Source organism: Cinclus cinclus, chromosome 6 (assembly GCF_963662255.1).
Source record: "Cinclus cinclus chromosome 6, bCinCin1.1, whole genome shotgun sequence".
In the NCBI taxonomy this organism is placed as follows: domain Eukaryota; kingdom Metazoa; phylum Chordata; class Aves; order Passeriformes; family Cinclidae; genus Cinclus; species Cinclus cinclus.
The window spans coordinates 31,475,138-31,495,570 of NC_085051.1; the positions used below are offsets into that span (position 1 = coordinate 31,475,138).

The following is a 20,433-nucleotide window of genomic DNA, read 5'->3' on the forward strand; positions in this document are numbered from 1 at the left end:
TAAATAGGCGTATAAGGCATACTGAAAACCTGCATTATTACAACTACTAAACAGTGCCTTTTTAGTTTACCCAGGATTACTGGTTGATTTTTTTCCACAATACACAGTGTTTTTCACTCTTTTCTTGAATTCGGTTTTATTAACAATAAACAAAATTGAGTTTTCAATCATGAAAAGAAATTTTAAAATTACTAATAAAAATACAGCTGTTAAATAACCTTTCTGCTATGCTTTTGCCGATAGTTTGATTTTTCACTGGTTATGACATTTGATGTTTGGATACATCTTTATTATCCTCACTGTGAAGATAAAACCTAATGAAAATCAAAGAATGTCATGATCTTGTCAATAAGAACATAAGAACTGAATTCATGTAAATTCAGTGCAGATAAAACAGGAAGAGATTAAAGGTTTCTATTATAGAAAAAAAAATCAGCAAAATTGTACTTGAAAGTTCTTTATGCTTATTTTTCTCAAACTGAGAAAAATTTCTATGTTTAAAGACCTACAGATTTAAGAGACGCTATTTCAATTTCCATTTAAATAAAATCTAATTCTTATGCTTTCTTTTATGCATGCAAAACTTGGTACATGGCATTAAAGTTCGGTCTCTCGTATTTACTTAACTTTCACGAATGCAATAATATCTGATACGATATCAGGTAAGATCAGAAATTCTCAACAACCATAGGGTAAACATTCAGCAAGGCAGGATTAATCAATAGGCTGACATCTTTTTTGAGTGTATGTTGTCCACATCAAGCAATTTTATCTCATTATCAATGTACCTGTTTTCTTCTGGGATATGAAGTGCCATCATCTGCAGAGGTTCCAAACACTGTACAACCCAGCCATGGCGTTCACTGACGCGCTCTGTTTCTACTCTTAGGAAGCTGTTGGGCATCCGGCTCCATAAAACAGGTGTAATTGTTTGGACATCAAGGCGAGGGGGACACTGAGGAATAGGATTTCTTTCTTCACTTTTAAAAATTGCTGCTGATAACGGCATGGTATTCTGAAACAAATTCATGTATTAATTATTTCTGAAATGTGTAATTATTAATAAACCCATAACACCAAAAGGAAGTATAACTTTTAAATAGCAAGGAAATCATATAAATGTAGAAGTTATTGCAACAAAGTTCAATAAAACTCCCCAACATTAATGGCGTGATCCTCAAATACTATTTGTTTGTTTTGACAAATGCAGATATTCAATTAACTGCATAAAATAACATTTACAGAAGTAAATGTAGAAGTCAAATTACAAGTCATGCTTTTGATTCAACATTCCTAAACAAATTTAACTGAGGAGGAATTTGTATGCAAATAAAAAGATTTAAAAGATCAGATTTACATAAAGATTGTCTTTCTATACAATACAAAAATAATTCCTACCTTTAATTTACCAAGTTCAAACTGAATCAAGTTAGTGCTTGTAGGCTGTAAAAAAGTTGCTGGAAAAAGCTTTGTGTTTGGTTCAACCTAGAAGCGGAACGAGATTAATTTTTTTAAAAATTAGAAATGGAAAAAACCCCCATCTCCCTGAATATGATATAAAGTAAATACTGTATACCTTACACTTCATTATCGAATAATTTAGATACTTGACTAAATAAAGTGATGAATAGTGTCTATCTCTAATATAGTAAAGTATTTGCAGTTTGACCACCTGATTTAGAGACAGGTGTTTTGTGGCCTTATGTCCTATCAACACCTATAGGAGGAACTTTGGTAACACAGTGTAGTTTCTTCTCACAAAAATCCAAATTCAACAACTCGCTCTAGAGATTGAGAGCACATCATGGGATCAGGACAGTGCAAATTTCTATTTTCTATCAAAATTAGCATTTTGCTATTCTAAAAATAGAATAATGTAATTTTCTTAAAGAGCCCTTTATTTTTAGGTCCAGCACTGTTCTCCAGTCTTATAAAATCACAGGGAATCACAGTGCTGTAATTTAAATGTTTCTGGTTGTGTTTGGGACTTTTATAACAGGTATGTTATCTTTTTTCCCATTATAGCTGGACTCAAAGTGCATGTCAGTGTAAGACCAGTTTATTCTAAAGAACACTGAACAAGAATACCCACCACCACTGCCAAGAAATAAAGAATCAAAAATACAATTGTAGAATAGTATATTATTTTTAAAAATTCAGTGCTCCAGGGTAGCTGAAGAAAGCACATCTATTCACTTAAGTCAAAGTTTCAGAAGTTCAATTAAATATATTAATCACATCATAGTGGATTTTGTGTATCATGTACAGACATTGTGCCTAATGATCACAACAATATTTGTGCTGTGAAGGAATACAACTCCTAACTTTGAGGCCAATGATCCAATAAAAACTGTTTTCTCAGAACTATGACTATGGGCATAGACAAAATAACATAGGACTTGGTATTAACATTCCAAAATTTTGATAAGTTAAAAAAACCACAACCCCATGTCCAGAAAAAAAAAGAAAAGGCATTCTGTTCTGCTTGCTGTATTGGGTTTTTTTCTGATTATCCATGGAATTCAATAGCTGGATGAAGAACTACAGAAAAAATTAATTTCCTGGCTTAAATATGTTAACCTATAAGCCTTCTAAAATGAAAACAGCATACAAATATTGTCTTTCTTCTTCAGTTAAGAGAACTGAAAAGTGCATGCAAACTGTTATAAGACTAGAATAATCACCTAGTTCAGACAAATATCAATTATTTGTGGTAACTGGAGTGAGAGATTTGATTTCTTGAAATATTTTAAAGGTCTTATTTTATTATAAAAATTTTCAAGACGTGGGAATGAAAACCACATAACGCTATTTTCATTACTTTCAAAAAAAATATTTCAATTACTCAAAATAAGCAGAATTTTTTAAATATTTCACACTTAGTTGTAACAATCTTGTTGGATTATACTATTTTATATGTATAGAAAACATTGGATATTCTCATTTTTCAGCAGACCAGGTGTAACAGGTTTATTGAAAAAATATTTCCTAAAAGAACTTTAGGTATTTTTCCATGAAAAAGAGAAGAAACAGAGGAGAAATAATGTTTTTTTCTGATAGTTTTAAATTTAGTACAGAGAACATGGTTATATTAATTGCAAGTCATATAAGGAAAAACCTGGAAGTGGTATTTACCCTAAATTCAATAACATGCATCTTCCACATCTGTCTTTCCATACATCTCCTAGCAAGATGATAAGAAGAGCTAAAGGCTTTCCATGAAAAAAAAAAAAAAAAACAAAAAAACACAAACACCCACTACAATGAAACACAGCAAAGTTTCATGGGTTTGCTCAGAAGCTTTCACATTGACTTGTGTCTAGTTGGAAAAACAAGAAAGCAGGGCTTAAGCACTTCAATCACCTGTTTTCCTCTCACAGTGTGTTGATGTTCACTATTCTCCCAGTGTGGCACTGAAATTATTGACCGCTATTACCAAATATTCCAAAATTGCAATGACTAGATAACCTCCCACCCCTATTAACAGGCTGTGTGCAACCCTGCCACATTAATTTTCAATGGAGTCAGTATAAAAGTTCCATTAAATTTAGTTAAAAAAAAAATCAGTTTTGTCTGTATTACAGATTTGAGGGGGTGATATGGAAGAAAGCAATGAGTTGTTGCTAACACTGGACAACCTCTACCCCCGTGAGTGTTTTACTACGGACAACTGATCTTACTAAGAGGAAATCTCAATAATCTGCTGCTGAAAACTCCTGTCAACCACAGATCCATTTGCATTATGACACCATGTTTTGAGGATATTAATAGTATTTAGGGCCCATCCCAATTAATTTGGCTTTCTGCATTCATGCGTATTTGATTTTTAGGTTTTGAAACTTATCAAATCACAAGGTCCCCAAATCACAGCTATCTGCAGAAGACACAAACCCTGGTAATAATGAACCAAATGTTTCTTCTTAATTCATATCAAAAATTGCTATATCTATAGTCTACTTTTGACCTTCTGTTAGTTTATTTATTTCCCCTTTATTGTATAACAGATTCAGTTGAAAAAGTAATTTAAAGAATTAACTTTATTAATCAAGATTCTGAACCACACAAACTGAAATGTAAAAAAAAAAAAAAAATTACCTGAACACATTGAAACAACTCAAGAAACATAGCATTTACAAGTGAGAGAAAAAGAGGGATTAACCAGAATGATATAGGAAAATATGTTATCATCACACAAATGGTGTCCAGTTAGATTTCTGAAAAAGAGAAGTAGTGCCAAAACAAGAAACTTACTAGATAGCTTCCTGAAAATCTGATAATACCTGATAACAAGTGCCAAGCTCTCTTCCATTGGCTGAGAATGACACCATTCCAGTAGCCAGGTCAACAAAGCATCCGATTTCTATATCAACATTACTGCGACCTGATCTCTGGGAATTAGCAATTACATCTCCTCCCCAAACCATGTAGCAGTTGCTGCGCTTCACACTGAAAGAACAACAAGAACAAAGAAAGCATAGGTCACACTGAACTTGGTGGAGATAAACTTTACAATGGAATAATACTTAGAGATCCTCAAAGATGCTTGCTATGCTTTTAGTTTGTTTGCTCATTAACAAATCTTTTTTTTTTTTTAATGTATCAGCATCATCGTGCATGAGGAATCAGACGAAATACACTATTTTTTTATAGTTAGGAAAGAATTTCACAGGCTTCTGTGTGCACTTTTAAGTTACAGTAAAACAAACAGGTTCATCCACACAGAGTAAATACAGATATTAAATTAAAGAAGCATCTTTCATTTAAAATTCTTTCCAAAATAAAATTTCTTTCCAACAGAACATTAATGATAAATTCACTATAACATGTCTACGTAAAACATACTCATATATAAATGACCACAGAAAACTCATACTCCATAATAATTTTTTTAGTTTAAATTAATATTTAAAATATCATTAAGCTTATAAACAACAGTATTAAAATAAAAAAAAATAAGCTATAAATTATTCCTTACCTTTCATGAACTCTGCCTCTCTCATCACCTAAAGTAACTGTCACTGTACAGTTTTTATTTAGGTCAAAATTCTCACTATAAAAATGATAGTCTGGTGTTACCCAGCCAACCCAGACACAGGATGGGTCTTGTCCAGCAAATATCCGTAGTGAGTAAAAATACTGAAAGGAGGAAAAGAGCATATTAGTAATAGAAATCTAAAATGTTATATCACGGAATACTCAAATAGTGATTTTTAAAATAATCTTCTCCTATATATCAAACTTTAATAATAGCAATTCACATTCTTCTAATAAATCATTTTAAATACTCTTAGATTAAAAAAAACAGAATAGTGTTTTAAGTTGGTGAGTCTATGTTTACACAAGTTGCAAGCCATGCAACTCTTGGACATCATTATTTATAAACAGTGTTATGTAATAAAAAATTATTAAAAAGGCTTCTTTCAACAGATCAATTTCTAACGAACATGCTGTCACAAATAAATCTACTTCAAAACATAAGAACTAAACATCTCAACATATTTACTTACTGTAGTAGAAGGAGGAGCAATTTCTTGGCTGTGCTTTCTACGGATAAAGGAAAATCAATAAATATTGTTTTTAAAAGTTAAAAAAGTAGTCATTATTAGGCTAAGAACTTAAAAGCTAACTAGTGTAAGTTAGCTAGATAACTAATTTGCTTGGTACTGAGTATGCATTAACAAAGACTGTACAGGATACAAATATACAAGTAAAATAATTGCAGTTAAGGAATAGAGTGGGAGAAGAGGCAGATTTGCAGCAGTTAAATAAAGATAGAGGTAAGTCTGAAAGGTGCAGGAGCCATTAATACCTGGTATCTTTACAAACCTGTCCCACAGTCTTTTTTCTTTTAATGAATTAGGCACTTTTCTAGTATTGATGAGCTACTGAACAATAATTTGGATGAGCAATAATCCAATAGGCAAAAGACTGAGCTAGTTTTCCAGGCTAGCTTTTGCAAATCATAGCAATTCAGATAAAATGGTGCTGCTGAAGCAAAGATCTATAGACCTTGTGATGCATCTCTGTAGAAAAGACTCTCTTGTCTGGACACAGGATTCTACAGTAAAGGTGGCTTATAAAACCATCAAGAACAGAAAAATCTGAGTAACACACATTCTGTGGTAATCTGTGTTTAGTGCAAAGAAATTTTAAGTATACAATAATAAAAAACAATATAACATAATACATTTACACTGAAAGCATGAAATAGGATAACTAAGCCCAAGTCTAACCGTTTTTGGAAAACATCAGAGGAGGCATTTTCCACACCCATGCCGAAGTTGAATGATGAGTGGAACTCAACAGGCATGCTCAAACGACAATATATCATGTCTGAATTGCTGTTCTGTGTGCCAAATGTTTTGTGAGTAACTTTTAACCGAGGTGGACTCTCAATGGTTCCATCAATTCTCCATATCTAAAAATAACAGAAATATTTTTAAATTATACTATCCAAAAAATGCTGAAAACTTCCATTAAGCAACTAGAAGATGAGAAAATTGAAAGTGTCAACCTAAATTTTTCATGATTATTTATCTTCAAAACTGTGCATCTTTGTTCTCTGAAACTGAATTTAACCTGAAGAGCAAGGGAAGCAAAGGATTCAGTATATCCTGACTACAGTAAATATTTTCGAAATGTTCTGTTCAGTAGTAAAAAAAAAAGTATGTAGTTTATTGAACTAATTCACTTTGAGTACACAAATCATTGAAAAACTGCATCACAAGAATCAGTAATTTTCTACCACAATGAGAAGAAATATCAATTAGAATTGTTCAGAGGGTCATTATGGACATTGAGTCTGACATTATTTTCCCTTGTGCTGAAAAAGTGAGTTTTCAAACTCAGTGATAGAAACATTTCAAAAACTTTTAAAGACAGGAATAGTGATGAAATAATCCTTGTACAATGAAAAAAATGCTGAGATAATTTAGTTGGAATTCAGTGAAATTTATTTCATTTAAGAAGGAAATATTCAGATATAAGCATTACAAAACAATTGTCTGCACCTAAATTAAAGTAAATCTAGAGAAATTATAGTAAAAAATCTCCTCAGGAATTCAAATTTATCATTTTGGAATATATTAATATACAACAATTTATAGAAAAGACAGGATATATTATTCTGGTCTAGGATAGATTAGTTAGGGAGTTTTGGAATTCCTATCACTGGTGAATCATAATGAAAGAATTTGCAACACCACTGATACACTTAAATATCTTCAGACTTAAGCTGAACAATTTTCAGATATTTAAGAAAAAAATATAGTAGAGAGGGTTTAAAAAGTGAAAACACATGTATGATAGAATATAAAAAATCCCCATAACTAATATGTTCCCTGTAGCTAAACACAACATAAATTAGTAAGTCATATAACAAACCAGATAGGTATATCCATAGGAATCCATACAACCATAAATGAAACAGAAGACGGACAAGATCATCTGGAATTATCTAAGAGTGACTTAATAGAGTTATATGACAAACTATCTGATGACAGTAAGTATTAGTAAGGGTTTAATGTCTCAGCTTGTTAAACAAACAGTCGTTGAACAGGTGTCTCCCTGTCATGTAATGTTACCTTAATGTGAGGATGATTTTTTGGCACATTGACAAATGTTGGTAAACGTTTACTAAACCACATAGCAACATCTCGGTTCATGTTAACAGCAAAAGGTTCAAAACCTTCTTGGAGGCCACACATTGTATAATACTTGAATGTACTGGCATCCATTCCAAGGTTCATGCGACCAATCTGAGATAGGCCCAGTGCACAAATTGGAACAAAACCTAAAGAAAAAAGAACCAAACAAATAAAACTTAAGAGTAACTTAGTGTAAAACCATTTCATTTAAAACCAGACATTCTTTATTTTAAATCCATCCAATGTGAACTAAACTGTAGCTCCTACAACAATGCACACGAAGTGATGACAGTAGCAAGGATTTAAAGCTACCTTGAATACTAATGTCTAAGTTCAATGTAATTCCTACCAAAACCCCTGAGAACTTAGGCACTGTCCCAATTAATTTGCTATCTTTCTCATTTTTAGACTAATAAACATGGCTTTATACAACAAGATGGACACTGGAAGCCAACCTTGGCTAGATCAAAGTTATTAACAAAAGTTAAATATGGTTTCTGAGGGAACCAAGTTTTCAAAAGGACTTTGAGATAAGTTTCAAGTATCTCAAAACTTTTATTTAAAATTTACTTTATCATCAGTAGGTATATTTTTTTTTTGCCAGCGTTTACTTCTTCATCATTCATAATGGGCAAACACACACTCCCTTAATGCTGGCATTTTTTATGACTCAACTTTTTGAACTCCATATACCTTTAGACAGGGTTGAAACGCTGTTGACTTATTTCACCATTTCCTCCAGAAACAGAATCTAGAACAAGATTAGGGAAAAGCCAACAGTTCAGCCTCTAAAGGAGGGATTTTCTGTCCTAAAATTTAAGACTTCAGTACAGCTTTGTTAAGGCAGTCCCTCATTGTCTACCTTTATAAAAACTATCAATGGTAAGACCAAAGAACAGCGAGCAACTGTAAAGTTTTCTGTCAATTACTAGAAGGTATGAAGCTATTACTGGTTGGAGGAGATACACTTAAAAAGAAAATGTCAATGAAAACATAAAGCAAAACAGTTTGAAAATATTTCCAAACTCTTTTACTCTGGTCATTGTAGATACTACTTTTTGAAAAACCAAAGGCCAAAAACAGAAGAGGAAAAAATATCCCAGGAAAAAGGGAAATTTGGCTTATTAATTATTAAATTATGATTAGGACAGAGGAAAACAATTAGACTCAAGTTATGTTGCAAAGATCTTTCTTTTGATGCAGACTCTCATTGCACAGTACTCATTTTGTCCTTCACAGACAAGAACATAGAATATTTATGCTCCAGAGAGATTATAAGAGACTGCATTTTCAGGTTTTTGGAAATTTTTCAGGATGTTTATTATTACCACTTCTTAGCACTGAAGTCCTGAGAGAAAGCCTAGCAACAGTGAGAAGATTTATCCACTCTGACTGCTGAAACTCCATTAATGTGGTTAAAGGAGAAAAGAAATCCAGTTTGTGCCACCCAAGCACTCTCAAAATAAATTTTTATGAAGTTAATGTATAGCACAGTCTGAAGGCTCACATCAGTGAAATATGATTTCTCAGCTCACTGAGTCGTTATGACAGACTAGTTTTTCTGTTCATTGTATTGTTTTGTCTTCTAATAACCATGTGACTATAAAGGGGAAGTTACCATTTTCTATTCCAAAGTCAGCAAATGCAAGTTCAGAACCTTTACTGGTTATAAGCAGCTCTCCATTCAGAGTAAATATGATTGATTTGTCATCCAAGTTTATCATACAACCAACTACGTCTCCTGGTTGCCAGCTTCGTCCAAAGAATCCGCTGCCTTGATGCCAACACTGACCCTAAATGGAAAACCAAATAAATAAATACAGTGCTAAAATTAAAAATTAAATGCAAAATAAATAAAGAAACCTAGATATTTTCTTTTCCAGTATCTCAAAACAATTTGCAAACAGTACTGATCATGACTTTTGCATTAGAGATAAGAGGGACATAGAGCAGCTAAGGCACCCTAACTTCAGCAATTTGGAACCTGATAATTACTGTTCACTGGATTCAGCTCCTCACACACAGGGTCATTATTATCCTTCCGGTTCTTTAAGAGTCAAACTTGGGGAAAAAAGGACACAGAGAAAACAGATAAGACAGAAAAAGGAAAACAGACTGTGGTTCCCTCAGTTAATGAAGAACCTTTTCTTCATTTTTGTAATAAAATAATAATAAATAAATGTAAGTGAATGCTGTATCTTGTTTGCAATTATGACAGACTTCTGTACATAGCTGTATATAGTCTAGGAAGATATATGTAAACCAAGACTTCTTAGTTAGCATAATCCCATGACCAGACCCAGAATGGGGGTACTATATCCAGTGTGAAAAAGAGCTCAGAGATATCTTTATATGAATCAAAAACATTCCAGTAGTTGATGTGGAGTACACAGAGGAAACCTATCTAGCCTGTTCGTAGGTCAGAAGAGGTGAAGGTGTACTGACTTTGCTTCCTTCAAATACAAATGCTTGGTCATCAGCTCCCAATTCTACGTCAGGTCGACAGCCTGGCCTGGCCCAGCCAACACGCATATCTCCACCTGTCACTGCTTCAAACTCAAAGTACCACTTTCCAGACTTCACTGCATAGGATTGTTCTACTCTGAAAAATCGTATCTTGTCAATGCTGACTTTTTCCACTGTTTGGTCAGCTGTAAAATAAACAGAAAAAAAGCCCCACTTTTACTAATGAAATGAAACTATAATTATCACTAAAAAAGGCCATGATTCTTATTAAAAATACATACCTATCTCTTGGTCAGGTGGCTCAATACTATAACCATAGCCTGCAAATGTTCTAACAGCTTCGCGGAGGCTGTCTCTGTTTGATTTTTTAGTACGTTCATCTAATAATGCATATGGCACTAGCCGAGGATTACGTTTGTTCTTAAGATCCTGAAAGGGATTATAAAAGAGACAAGAAGAAAAGTCTGTTTAGACATCACAAAGACTGAATAATGGGGCAGAGTATACTCTGGCATCATGTAATGATTACAGAAGAGAAACAGCATTAATGAAGAAGAGTGCTATGAAAGCAAGCTCAATTAACTATCTGTTAAAAACACTGAAAACCTAAATATAAGAATGAAAGAGAAGGATGGAAATACAGTCTTATACATCCAGCAGCTGCAACCACACAGGTCTGACAATCAGGATTTTTATAGGCAGGGCTTCTTTTCCTTCTCCCAACCACCTCTGGCTTTTCCAATTATTACAAGACAGTCAGTATATGTTACCTTAACTAACATTTCCTCCCAAATGATGTTCTAGAATAAAGAATCTCACATTCTTTTCTTATTGCAAATGCATGTAAAGAATTTCCTACCTGCTGAATGCCATAGGTCCATCCTTGCTTTATTCTGTCTTTTGCCCAGACATTATGTGCATTTTCTGCTAGTCTGTCAACTAGAAATTCTTGAGAAGGTAACAATTTCACTTCGGAAAGATCAAGAGGGGCAGGTTTATATCCATTAGACATCATGTAACTGTAAGTCAACAAAGCAAACCAGAGAGTCAAGATATCCCAGTTACGGTATTTAAATCTTTCTATGACGCATTCATAGGGTGGAAATCACTTTCTCTTCAGTTTTTAATCTCCTACTCTCCCGTTCCTTTGCAAAAATCTTCCATTGTATTTGGTCATTTACTAGGATATAAATTGGATTCCAGCAGACAGTCTCATTTTCCACCTATTTGCTCAATAGCTAATTAAATGTGACTCAGATCCATATTTACATGCCTAAATGGTTGCTATAAAGCAACAAAATTGTTATTGAATAACTACTTTTTTTACATATTTTTTATATTTGCCATTTAAACATTTCAAGTCATTTCTATTTAAAAGATCTGTATGATGACTTCTTACGAAACTCTTTTACGTATTATTAAGTATGGTATTTTAATTAGCTATTCAGTAAGGACTGCATTACCATTTCTTTTCAAGAGAAGAAAAAAATTTAACTATTGTTCTTATCACTTTTTCACTGAAAAAAAAGGTTTAGTAATTTTTCAGCAGTAGCTATTATCTTCTCCAACCTTTCCATATTGTATAAGGACCACCTGCCCTTCTAGACAAATTCAGATTCTCTTTTGCCCAAATCAGGTCATTTCCATTAATTAGGATGTTTCATATAGGCAATAGGTATTTTAACAGGAGAATAATAGCAAATATTATTATGATATACTTTGTGCAGTATGAACCTTTAGAATAGATATTTTTTCCTTTAATTAATGGACCAAGATTATCACCTCTCATATCATAAAACTGTATTTTACTGCTCACTTTGTTTCTCATGGACAAATTTTATTCAGGAAGAAAAAGACATATGGGAGGTTAAAAAACTGATGTAAAATGGGAAGTATCCAACTTGCTGTTTCTGTGTCCTACAGTAAAGTGGTAAACCTTCTTTCAAGTAAATACATTTACCATCATATGAACAGATTGTTTACTCTGAGACAGAAAAGCACTGCAATGTTGTATTTAACTTTGGAGTCTCTATTCTAGGGTGGTGCAACACTGCCTCAGTTGCCTATGTTTTAAGTATGTGACTGTTCCTGTCTCTGAACAATTTCAGGAGGTGATGTAGCGCAGCAGTATTCACATTCCCACATCATCACAGTCAAAGTAATGGCCTAACCATTATCAGGTATGGAGTTAATATCCAAAATTCTTTAAATGAACTTAAAATATTTTATAATTACCATAAATATTATAATATGTACCCATTACCATAAGGTACGTACTTTTTAGGAAGTTTCACTTTTTTAAGATCTTCCTCAGCTGCTGGATGAGCATGAACAATGTGACACCCAAGGGCCAAAAGGGTTCTGGCATAAAAATGGCATTAGTGAAACACAACATCATAGTTCTCATGCATTGTATAAATATGCAGAAGAAATTATATTAAAACCATGAAAGTAATCCAAAATAATGGTATTTTGAAACCCAAATATTTTAATTTATCAGAAATAGTAAATAAGAACTTCAAAGACTAAAAAGACACAAATCTATGGCTTTAGATTTCTACCACTTTATTAAAACCAACAGGATTTGCTGGTGTTTTTTTTCTTTGTCTCTCCATAGAGACAAAGTTTTTCTACATCAGTCTGACTGGGTTTCTGGGACTTCTAGTAAAATTAGCAGAATATCTTTGAAGGAGATATTTGAAAGGTTTTTATGTCTTATAACAGTATGATGCACTTGAATAAAGAAAAACCAAAAACTTTATTCTATCTTTTATTTAAATCTCACTTGAGGGTTTCAGTTGACATTTGTAGATTATAATTCTTCTCTGTCTCAGGCAGTTTTGAGAATTCCACAAGACAAGGATGATGCCTTTTATTATCATCCCGTATCTGCAAAAGAGTGACAGAAAAGAGTACTTTCCTGATAGAATCAAGAATCACAGTGAAAACCCAGTAAATTCTTTGCAGTACTAATGTCAGTATAAGCAATGTCATTTACCTTTGCAATGACAGCTACTCACAACTATACAAATCTCCTTCTCCCATGATTCATTTATAATGCACACTATAAATACTCCTCCATAATTAATGAAATAACAAAACAAAGGAACGTGAGGAATTTGAATGTTTAAAAAAAGTCACCAAAAAAGTTAATACCACTATCTCCTTCCAGCTTACATGGTCACCTGTTGGTAATGTATAGACCCCCACTGCATACCCTGCTCAAATTCCAAGTCCAGGCTTGGGCTGCTAGGAGATTTAACCTAATACAGGTGACTCTACCTAGACAGGTCATTCAAAACATACCTTGCCATATGTCCAGCCCAGTTCTATTTTATTCATTCCCCACAGTTCATGGATATTTTCAGCTAGCTTGTCCCTGATCTTTTCAAGATGAAAAGGAAGAGCAACCTAAGAAAAGAGCATAAAAATTCCAGAAGTTAGAAGAGGTTCCAGGTACCACACCTTGCATATCCAAGATCATCTTGTTTAGTTACTATATCACAACAAACAATTGAAGAACTGCTAAGAGTTTTAGCAGTTTAAAATTTTATAATATAAAAAATTTTATATTGTGAATTTAAATTTTGAACAGACATATGGTATAGATCCCATTATTGCAAACTTCACATACCTGACTGGTGTCTATTGGACAAGGGATAAAAGAAGCTTGTGAGAGAAATTGTGTTGTACCCAACAAGTCCCTCACTCCTTCAAAATCCCTTTTGTATTCTTTGACTGGTTCCAACTTCATCTTCTCTTTTGGAAGCAATGCTTCGTAACAGGGAGCATAACCAGCAGGAGGCAGAAATTTAAATTCTCCATGACGTCCACCCAACAAGAAACGAACTCTGTGCAATTTTCAATTAAGCAATTAGTTTTAAATGGTCAGCATATACTGTCATTATGAATAAATAATGTAGAAGCCTAAGCATTTATTTTACTATAATTTAAAAAAAAATTCACGTGTGCTTCATGGTTTGGTAAACACCAAAGGGTTACCAAGCATTCATACTAGCAGATATTGTCAGTAAAACCATCACATACCCACTATTTTTTGAAAAATTTGTTCTGGCCAAAGCAAAAGAAATTATTCAATGTAATAATGTATTTAAATATTTCTCACTTAAAATCAAATGGTTTTAAATTATGACTTTTTAAAAGGATTTAAGGGATTTGGAAACACAAATCTAGTTTAAATTGCTAAAATTAGTAGTTTTTTTTACTCTAAAAAATACTATTGGGACTATTGATATATTACTTGAAAGTTTTAAAGTTACTTCTCAGTGAACACATGCAGACAGTTTGGCACATGAGAGAAATAAAGAAAACCAAACAAAACACTAAAACCATAAAACATTAAGAAAGCAAACAATATTATATTGAATATTACAAGAGAGAATGAGTTCCAGAAGCACAACTAATATTACTTGTAAACCCCTAAAATGTTCTTTTTCTCCTCAGATACAGATTTTTCATATAAATTTAAGTGTATACCAGGAAAAACAGCAATTACAAAAACTATCTATCTGCATACTTTGGTCCTCAAGTAGGAAAACTAGAGAGGTTAAAAACCACAGAAGTGTTTAAAACAACAAAAAAACCCCTGTTATCTCTAGGAATTAGCCCCTACATACTGTGATGGGATGACCAGAAACCTATAGGAGTATTAGAATAGATCAACATACTTTGTTTAAATTTTTCAAAAGAAGAGAAAAATTAAGACCCCAGAACACCTTCCTTGACTCATGAACTCAGGATTCCTATATAAAAAATATTTTCTCTGGCAGTAAAAAGACACAGATGATGACATACATCTGCTGTTAACATCAGACATGATTAACTGTAGAGGAAAATGTTCTCACAAAATATAAAAGCAATATCAAACAAGAATGAAAACAAAAAGAAAATTATTACACCAGTTTTGGCAGATTTCTTACAGTATAAAGCAATGAACATTTTCAAAAGCTTTGTATTTATGCATCTATAGTAGGGACACTCATGGGGAATAAATGAAATAGATTTACTAAACCTTTCCCAGCCCTCCTTTATTGTGTTTGATTCTACAGGAGATTTTCTGAATTCATTGAACATAGATAACAGTATAAATTGAATACAGAAAGTTTGAATCTCAGTATTTTAGCTATAGAAGAGGTAAGAAATGGGCAATATTAGTAAGGAGATTCCAAAGCTGCTTCTCATCAGTTCTGCTTCCCACTGTGAAGACAGTATCAGTTTTCATGATGATTTAGGTTTTTTACTCCCTGATGAGAAAGCCAGTGAGAGCCTTAATTAGTGCCAAATATGGTGCTGTGTTTCTAACATGCTTTTTTTCACTGATAATTGGAATGAAACAAAATTAATTTCCCCTAGGTCACCAAATACCCATAAAATAATACTGTCCAGACATTGCAATTTGGTCAAATACTTTATAGGCTCACATTTCATTTTTAAGTGAAATAATCCCTGAACAAATCATTACTCCTCTGCCCTCCTCCCAGCTGCTATTTGGGCAGAACTGAAGCAACAAAACAGAATAAATCATACTAGAATTTGGACAATATTTTGTGTGATAGGACAGCAATGAATGCAATTAAAATTAAGTTGTACTTACTTTACACCTGCTGATAAGCTCACAACAGGGAAGAAAAACCCTTCTGTACTGAAGTTCTCAAACATTCCCTGTACAGGCTGTCCATTAATGCGGAATGAAATGCTGGGTACACCTAAATCCAAGCAGCAGCTAACCACATCATCAGATGCTAATAAATGCTGATTGACAGATGCTACAGCTCTGGGTACCCGACCTAGGATAAAAGTATTTAGGAATCAGAATATTTCGTCAGGCTTAATTTTTAAAAATTATTTATGCAGCCATTTCTAATGGAGTATATTACAATGCCTCCTAGTCTTCTCCAAAAATAGATAATTTCTGACATTAGATAATTGCTCAGTAGTGTTGAAATAAAATATTGAATTATGTGTGTCTGCACACACATATTTTATATACAAAACCCAGTGTTAGAACAATGTTAATGTAATTGATAAAGGAAATTATAAACTCAAATTATTAATTAGTAGAATTAATGTAATAAAATTTACTTCAGTGTATTCATATACGCTCTCATTAAAACACACCTTTCATTTGCATGGCCCCACTGTGTTATTTTCAGAGCAATTAAAGAATAACTAGATGTGTATGGCATTTAAGGGTGCTGAGAAATATGGGGAAACCAAGGATTTTGTCTACATGCCTTGAAAATTGCACATTAAAATATAAGCCACAAATTGAACAAGCTAAAAAATAACCATCATTTACTGTGCATGCAAGAGAAATCTTGAAGAAGCAGTAATGTGCAACTTCATAATTATAAGATTCTACACACAGGGACTATAAAAATGAAGTTTGCATTAGCATAGAAATTATTAATTTTTATTGACAAAACTTTTACAAAACTATTTATCAATTTTAATTCGATTTGTTGGATCTTTCAACAGGTTTGAAAATAACTGTCATATTCCTTCAACTCTATATTCAAAGTAAAATAATATGCAAATGTCAATTTGTATAGAATTAATTTATCTGGATGTATTGATCCATTGATTTTGGACAGACAGAATTAAGTCAGTATTGATCTAGTTACAGAAAATGCCATTCTGTGATCAAAATCATGAAAACAGAAGCAACCTGCTAAAAAGCCTAATTGGTATAATTCAATATTGGCTAATATCTCAGTCAAGAAGTCTGATTTGAACTTCTAAATAACTTCGTGATAACTTGGAGTTCTGAATGCAGCCCACTATAAAACAGCATGTTGTATATACAAAGAAATGGAAGGTAAAGGTAGGTAGATGTTCAATGTAAGAATAAGTGGTAGCTCACAAAGAACTCACCAGACCACAGATGAAGGCCATCAAACCCAAAAGAGTAGAGGTCATCACCAACACCATTGCCTCCCCATCCTTCTCCACCTCCAGGATAGGGGGCATAACCTGAAGTAGAGGCCCATCCAACTCGTAAGTGGGTGGGTTCTGCCGTCAAGAATGGATCAACCTGATCAATTATTAACTCAAAGTACCACTTCTTGTATTGTGCAGAGCCCTCAGCAACACCCAAAAATATGTTTGGTCTTATGCTAAGAAAGAAAATGTAAGCCAGTTAGTGTAAACATAAAGTGTGATATATGAATTATACTGCTGTATAATTGTGAAATTCACTTTACAAGTATGATACAAGTGTAGATACCCACACTGTATTTATAATATTTTAAAATGTGAACCATTTTATATAAATGAATAAATCTGTGGTAGAATCATCTTCTAAGGTAGAGGTTTCATGCTTTGAAAACCTTACAGTCAAAAGAGAAATGACAAGATCATTTCCTAAAATCCAAAAGCCAGGAGTGAAGTTGCCAGGAATGCAATCCCTCTTAAAACACACACAAGTACTTCAGAGTATGTTTACATACTCTGTGCCCTGTTTTGACTCAGAAACAAGCAGCTTTCATGTATCCATTTTAGAACAACTCTGATTATGAATTAGCAATTTCTATTTGATCCCAGGTTCCATACAAACACCATATTGTCAGTAAAAATGTTTTGTTTTTTTTTTTTTCAGAAGGTAATACATAATACATTATCACTTCCAAAAGTGTGTTTCTCAATAGTGAAAGCTTTGGGACATTTCTCAGGTTACAGTCTTTTATGTAATTAATTATTGACAATATGGAAATTCAAATTTTTTCTAATATAACAATAAAACGTGTCACTATACCTTGTCACATCATTAATCAAACGTGTTTGCAGAAGTAAGTCTCTTCTAGGCAGTAAATTGTCACAGATCAAATTTTGATTGGCACGGACTGCAACTCCATTACAGACACAGAGAGAGCAAAGCACATCGAGAACCTTGAAAGAAAAATCAGAAGAAGGAAGATGAGGGCAGATAGGAGCATGCATTATTATTCAGTTGTCAGCTTAATTTACATTCAGAATAGGCCTAAATGAAGGCATATAATATACATTATTGTTTTCTATATACTTTTCACATATTTTGGACTAAGTGTAGTCTGTACTACTGATAGAGGATATCAAACATTTGTGGAACATAAAACCAGAGCACAGGGTTTGAGAATGCATCAAAAACCTTCCTTTAAGATTCCTTACTCTCTTTTTGATCAGAAAAAACAAAGTTAAAACAGCTCCATGTCAATTCTTTAGGACTTTTTAATTAAATCTCATTTTAAAACTGAATATAAAATGAAATTCCTTGATAAATTTTCTGCAGCCCAAAAAACCTCCATTGCAAAATTAGTGGATAATTCTCCATGGCAATGATCTGCCAGCTTATGATTCTCTTCTGGAAAGAATGTTTTCAATTTAAGAAATAATCCATTTACCCACAAAATGAAAAATGCTTTAGCAGTTCACTATAAAGCAAAACAGAATTTCAGAAAGATGTTATTCTGAAACTTCAGATTTCTCTTTTTTTTTTTGTTGTTTTTGCATGAGTCTGAAAATTGAAAGAGATTGTTATCATTCTTCCAGAGTGCTGGAGCAGGAGGTTTTGGAAGAGAGAACACAACAACATAATGTTGCTTAATGCTGAGTAGTAAAGCTGCACACTTCCACAAAAAAACAGAGAAGTGTTCAATGTGTACTTGAACTCTGACAAACAGTCTTTGAGCAATGAGCCCAAGGGCTCTAAATTGCTACACACCACCTCCGCAACCAAAGACACAGCTTCACACCATTGATTATGTTGTGACTATTGTACAGCTCCAGAAACAGCAGAATATAAAATCCATTTTAGCTACTCCTGTTGCCTGTCTAGGGAATTTCACATAAACCCACCATTAACAGCTTACACTGTTTAAGCTAATATTTTTGCTTAAACGCTTTTCTATGTCCCAGCCCATGCGTTTTCCTTTCTACCACCTCTGCTGTAGGGCAGAAACCACCTAGCAGAAGGATGAAGGTAATTATTTAAAGAACCAGCAGTACTCAGTTGTAAAGCATCTTAGTAATATTTATGATTACCAGCAACTCTGACTCTACATGTAAGCTGTTTAATTAATCAGTGAATTTGCTGACTCTATTTCTGACAGAAGGCTTTTAATTTAAAAAGTCCTTCAACTCAATAATTTCCAGGACTATTTTCTCATAATTTTTCTTATTTCCTGAATCTCAACAGAATTTCTAATCTAGCAGGAGAACAAGATATACTGTTTGTGAAATAACAGATAAATTAATTTCTTCACACTCTTCATTGCTTGCTGAGGTATAGTCAAAGACACTACAAATGAAAATAAGCAAATCCATTACTCAGTATAATTCTTCTGGGTACATTTTCTGTTTCTGCTCTAAGTTCTCACACTAAGATCTACCTTGAGATGTTTCAGACAAAAGGCTCTCCCTAGGTGACTGGTGTAACACAGTAATCTTGCTAAGAGATAAAAATAGTAAGCTAAACTTCCTGCTGTAATTTAAACCTTTTTCTTATCCCTACTTATATCAGTACATACTCCTTAACCATGCTTAAAATTTCTTTTCTCCTTTACTGTATCTGTAGTTGGTTAGGTTCTCTGTATTAGTGATTTACAAGAGAAGGTTATTTCAGCTCACTAAAACTCTCTGTTCTTCCTCGAAGTTATCAGTCTTTCAAATAAAATTTTAATTGAGGAAGGAAACTCACATCAGAAAATCACACAAAAACCTATATCTTCGTCTGTGTTGTGATGTCATCCTGGTCGCAGCCAGAAACTCTGTTCACTTTCTTCTATCATAATAAATTGCATATTGATGTCTAAATTAATTTCATCCAGTATATCTTCTGGAAACTCAGGGGTTTTTCTTTCTTCAGAACACCTGTGTTTTCAGATATTTGGATTATTTTTCTGATTTCTCAATTTATTTTTTTCTTTTCTGCTATTATTATTATTATTCAAGTTAGGAATGACTTTGCAGGATATAGTTCTCTATATCTGTGGATGCAAACGTAGTCCACTACTTCTCCAGAGCCCTGATTCACAAAGCAAGCTACTCTGCCCACTTTCTTACAGCCACCAGAATACTTCATTTTCTCATCAAATCTAATGTTCTGACTAGTTACCAATATGTCTTAAATGTTTACTTCTCATACAAATTTTTGGTATTTGAAAATTGCTGAAAAGCAATTATAGATTATACATTCTTTTAATCTTAACAAAGAAAATTTGCAGATCTACTTTATGGTTATTTTATTCCCATAAAGGTACTACAACCATGTAGACATTTCTCATCTTTCCCCCCCCACAAATTATTGTAAGATTACCACTACATC

General features: G+C 33.2%; 1 protein-coding gene across 1 annotated transcript in view; it reads right to left on the minus strand.

The window, feature by feature from the left end:
• RYR3 (ryanodine receptor 3) overlaps positions 1-20,433 on the minus strand; it is a 147,551-nt gene that overhangs the window by 95,589 nt on the left and 31,529 nt on the right. The window contains exons 18-35 of the mRNA XM_062495378.1: positions 17,887-18,020; positions 17,007-17,248; positions 15,727-15,919; positions 13,747-13,963; positions 13,419-13,523; positions 12,898-13,001; positions 12,390-12,473; positions 10,972-11,131; positions 10,394-10,541; positions 10,092-10,297; positions 9,265-9,439; positions 7,584-7,792; positions 6,234-6,418; positions 5,508-5,544; positions 4,976-5,136; positions 4,281-4,446; positions 1,399-1,485; positions 789-1,015 (exon numbers count right to left, since the gene is read on the minus strand). Coding sequence (XP_062351362.1) covers positions 789-1,015; positions 1,399-1,485; positions 4,281-4,446; positions 4,976-5,136; positions 5,508-5,544; positions 6,234-6,418; positions 7,584-7,792; positions 9,265-9,439; positions 10,092-10,297; positions 10,394-10,541; positions 10,972-11,131; positions 12,390-12,473; positions 12,898-13,001; positions 13,419-13,523; positions 13,747-13,963; positions 15,727-15,919; positions 17,007-17,248; positions 17,887-18,020 — 2,840 coding nt within the window. The remainder of the gene's footprint in view (positions 1-788; positions 1,016-1,398; positions 1,486-4,280; positions 4,447-4,975; positions 5,137-5,507; positions 5,545-6,233; positions 6,419-7,583; positions 7,793-9,264; positions 9,440-10,091; positions 10,298-10,393; positions 10,542-10,971; positions 11,132-12,389; positions 12,474-12,897; positions 13,002-13,418; positions 13,524-13,746; positions 13,964-15,726; positions 15,920-17,006; positions 17,249-17,886; positions 18,021-20,433) is intronic.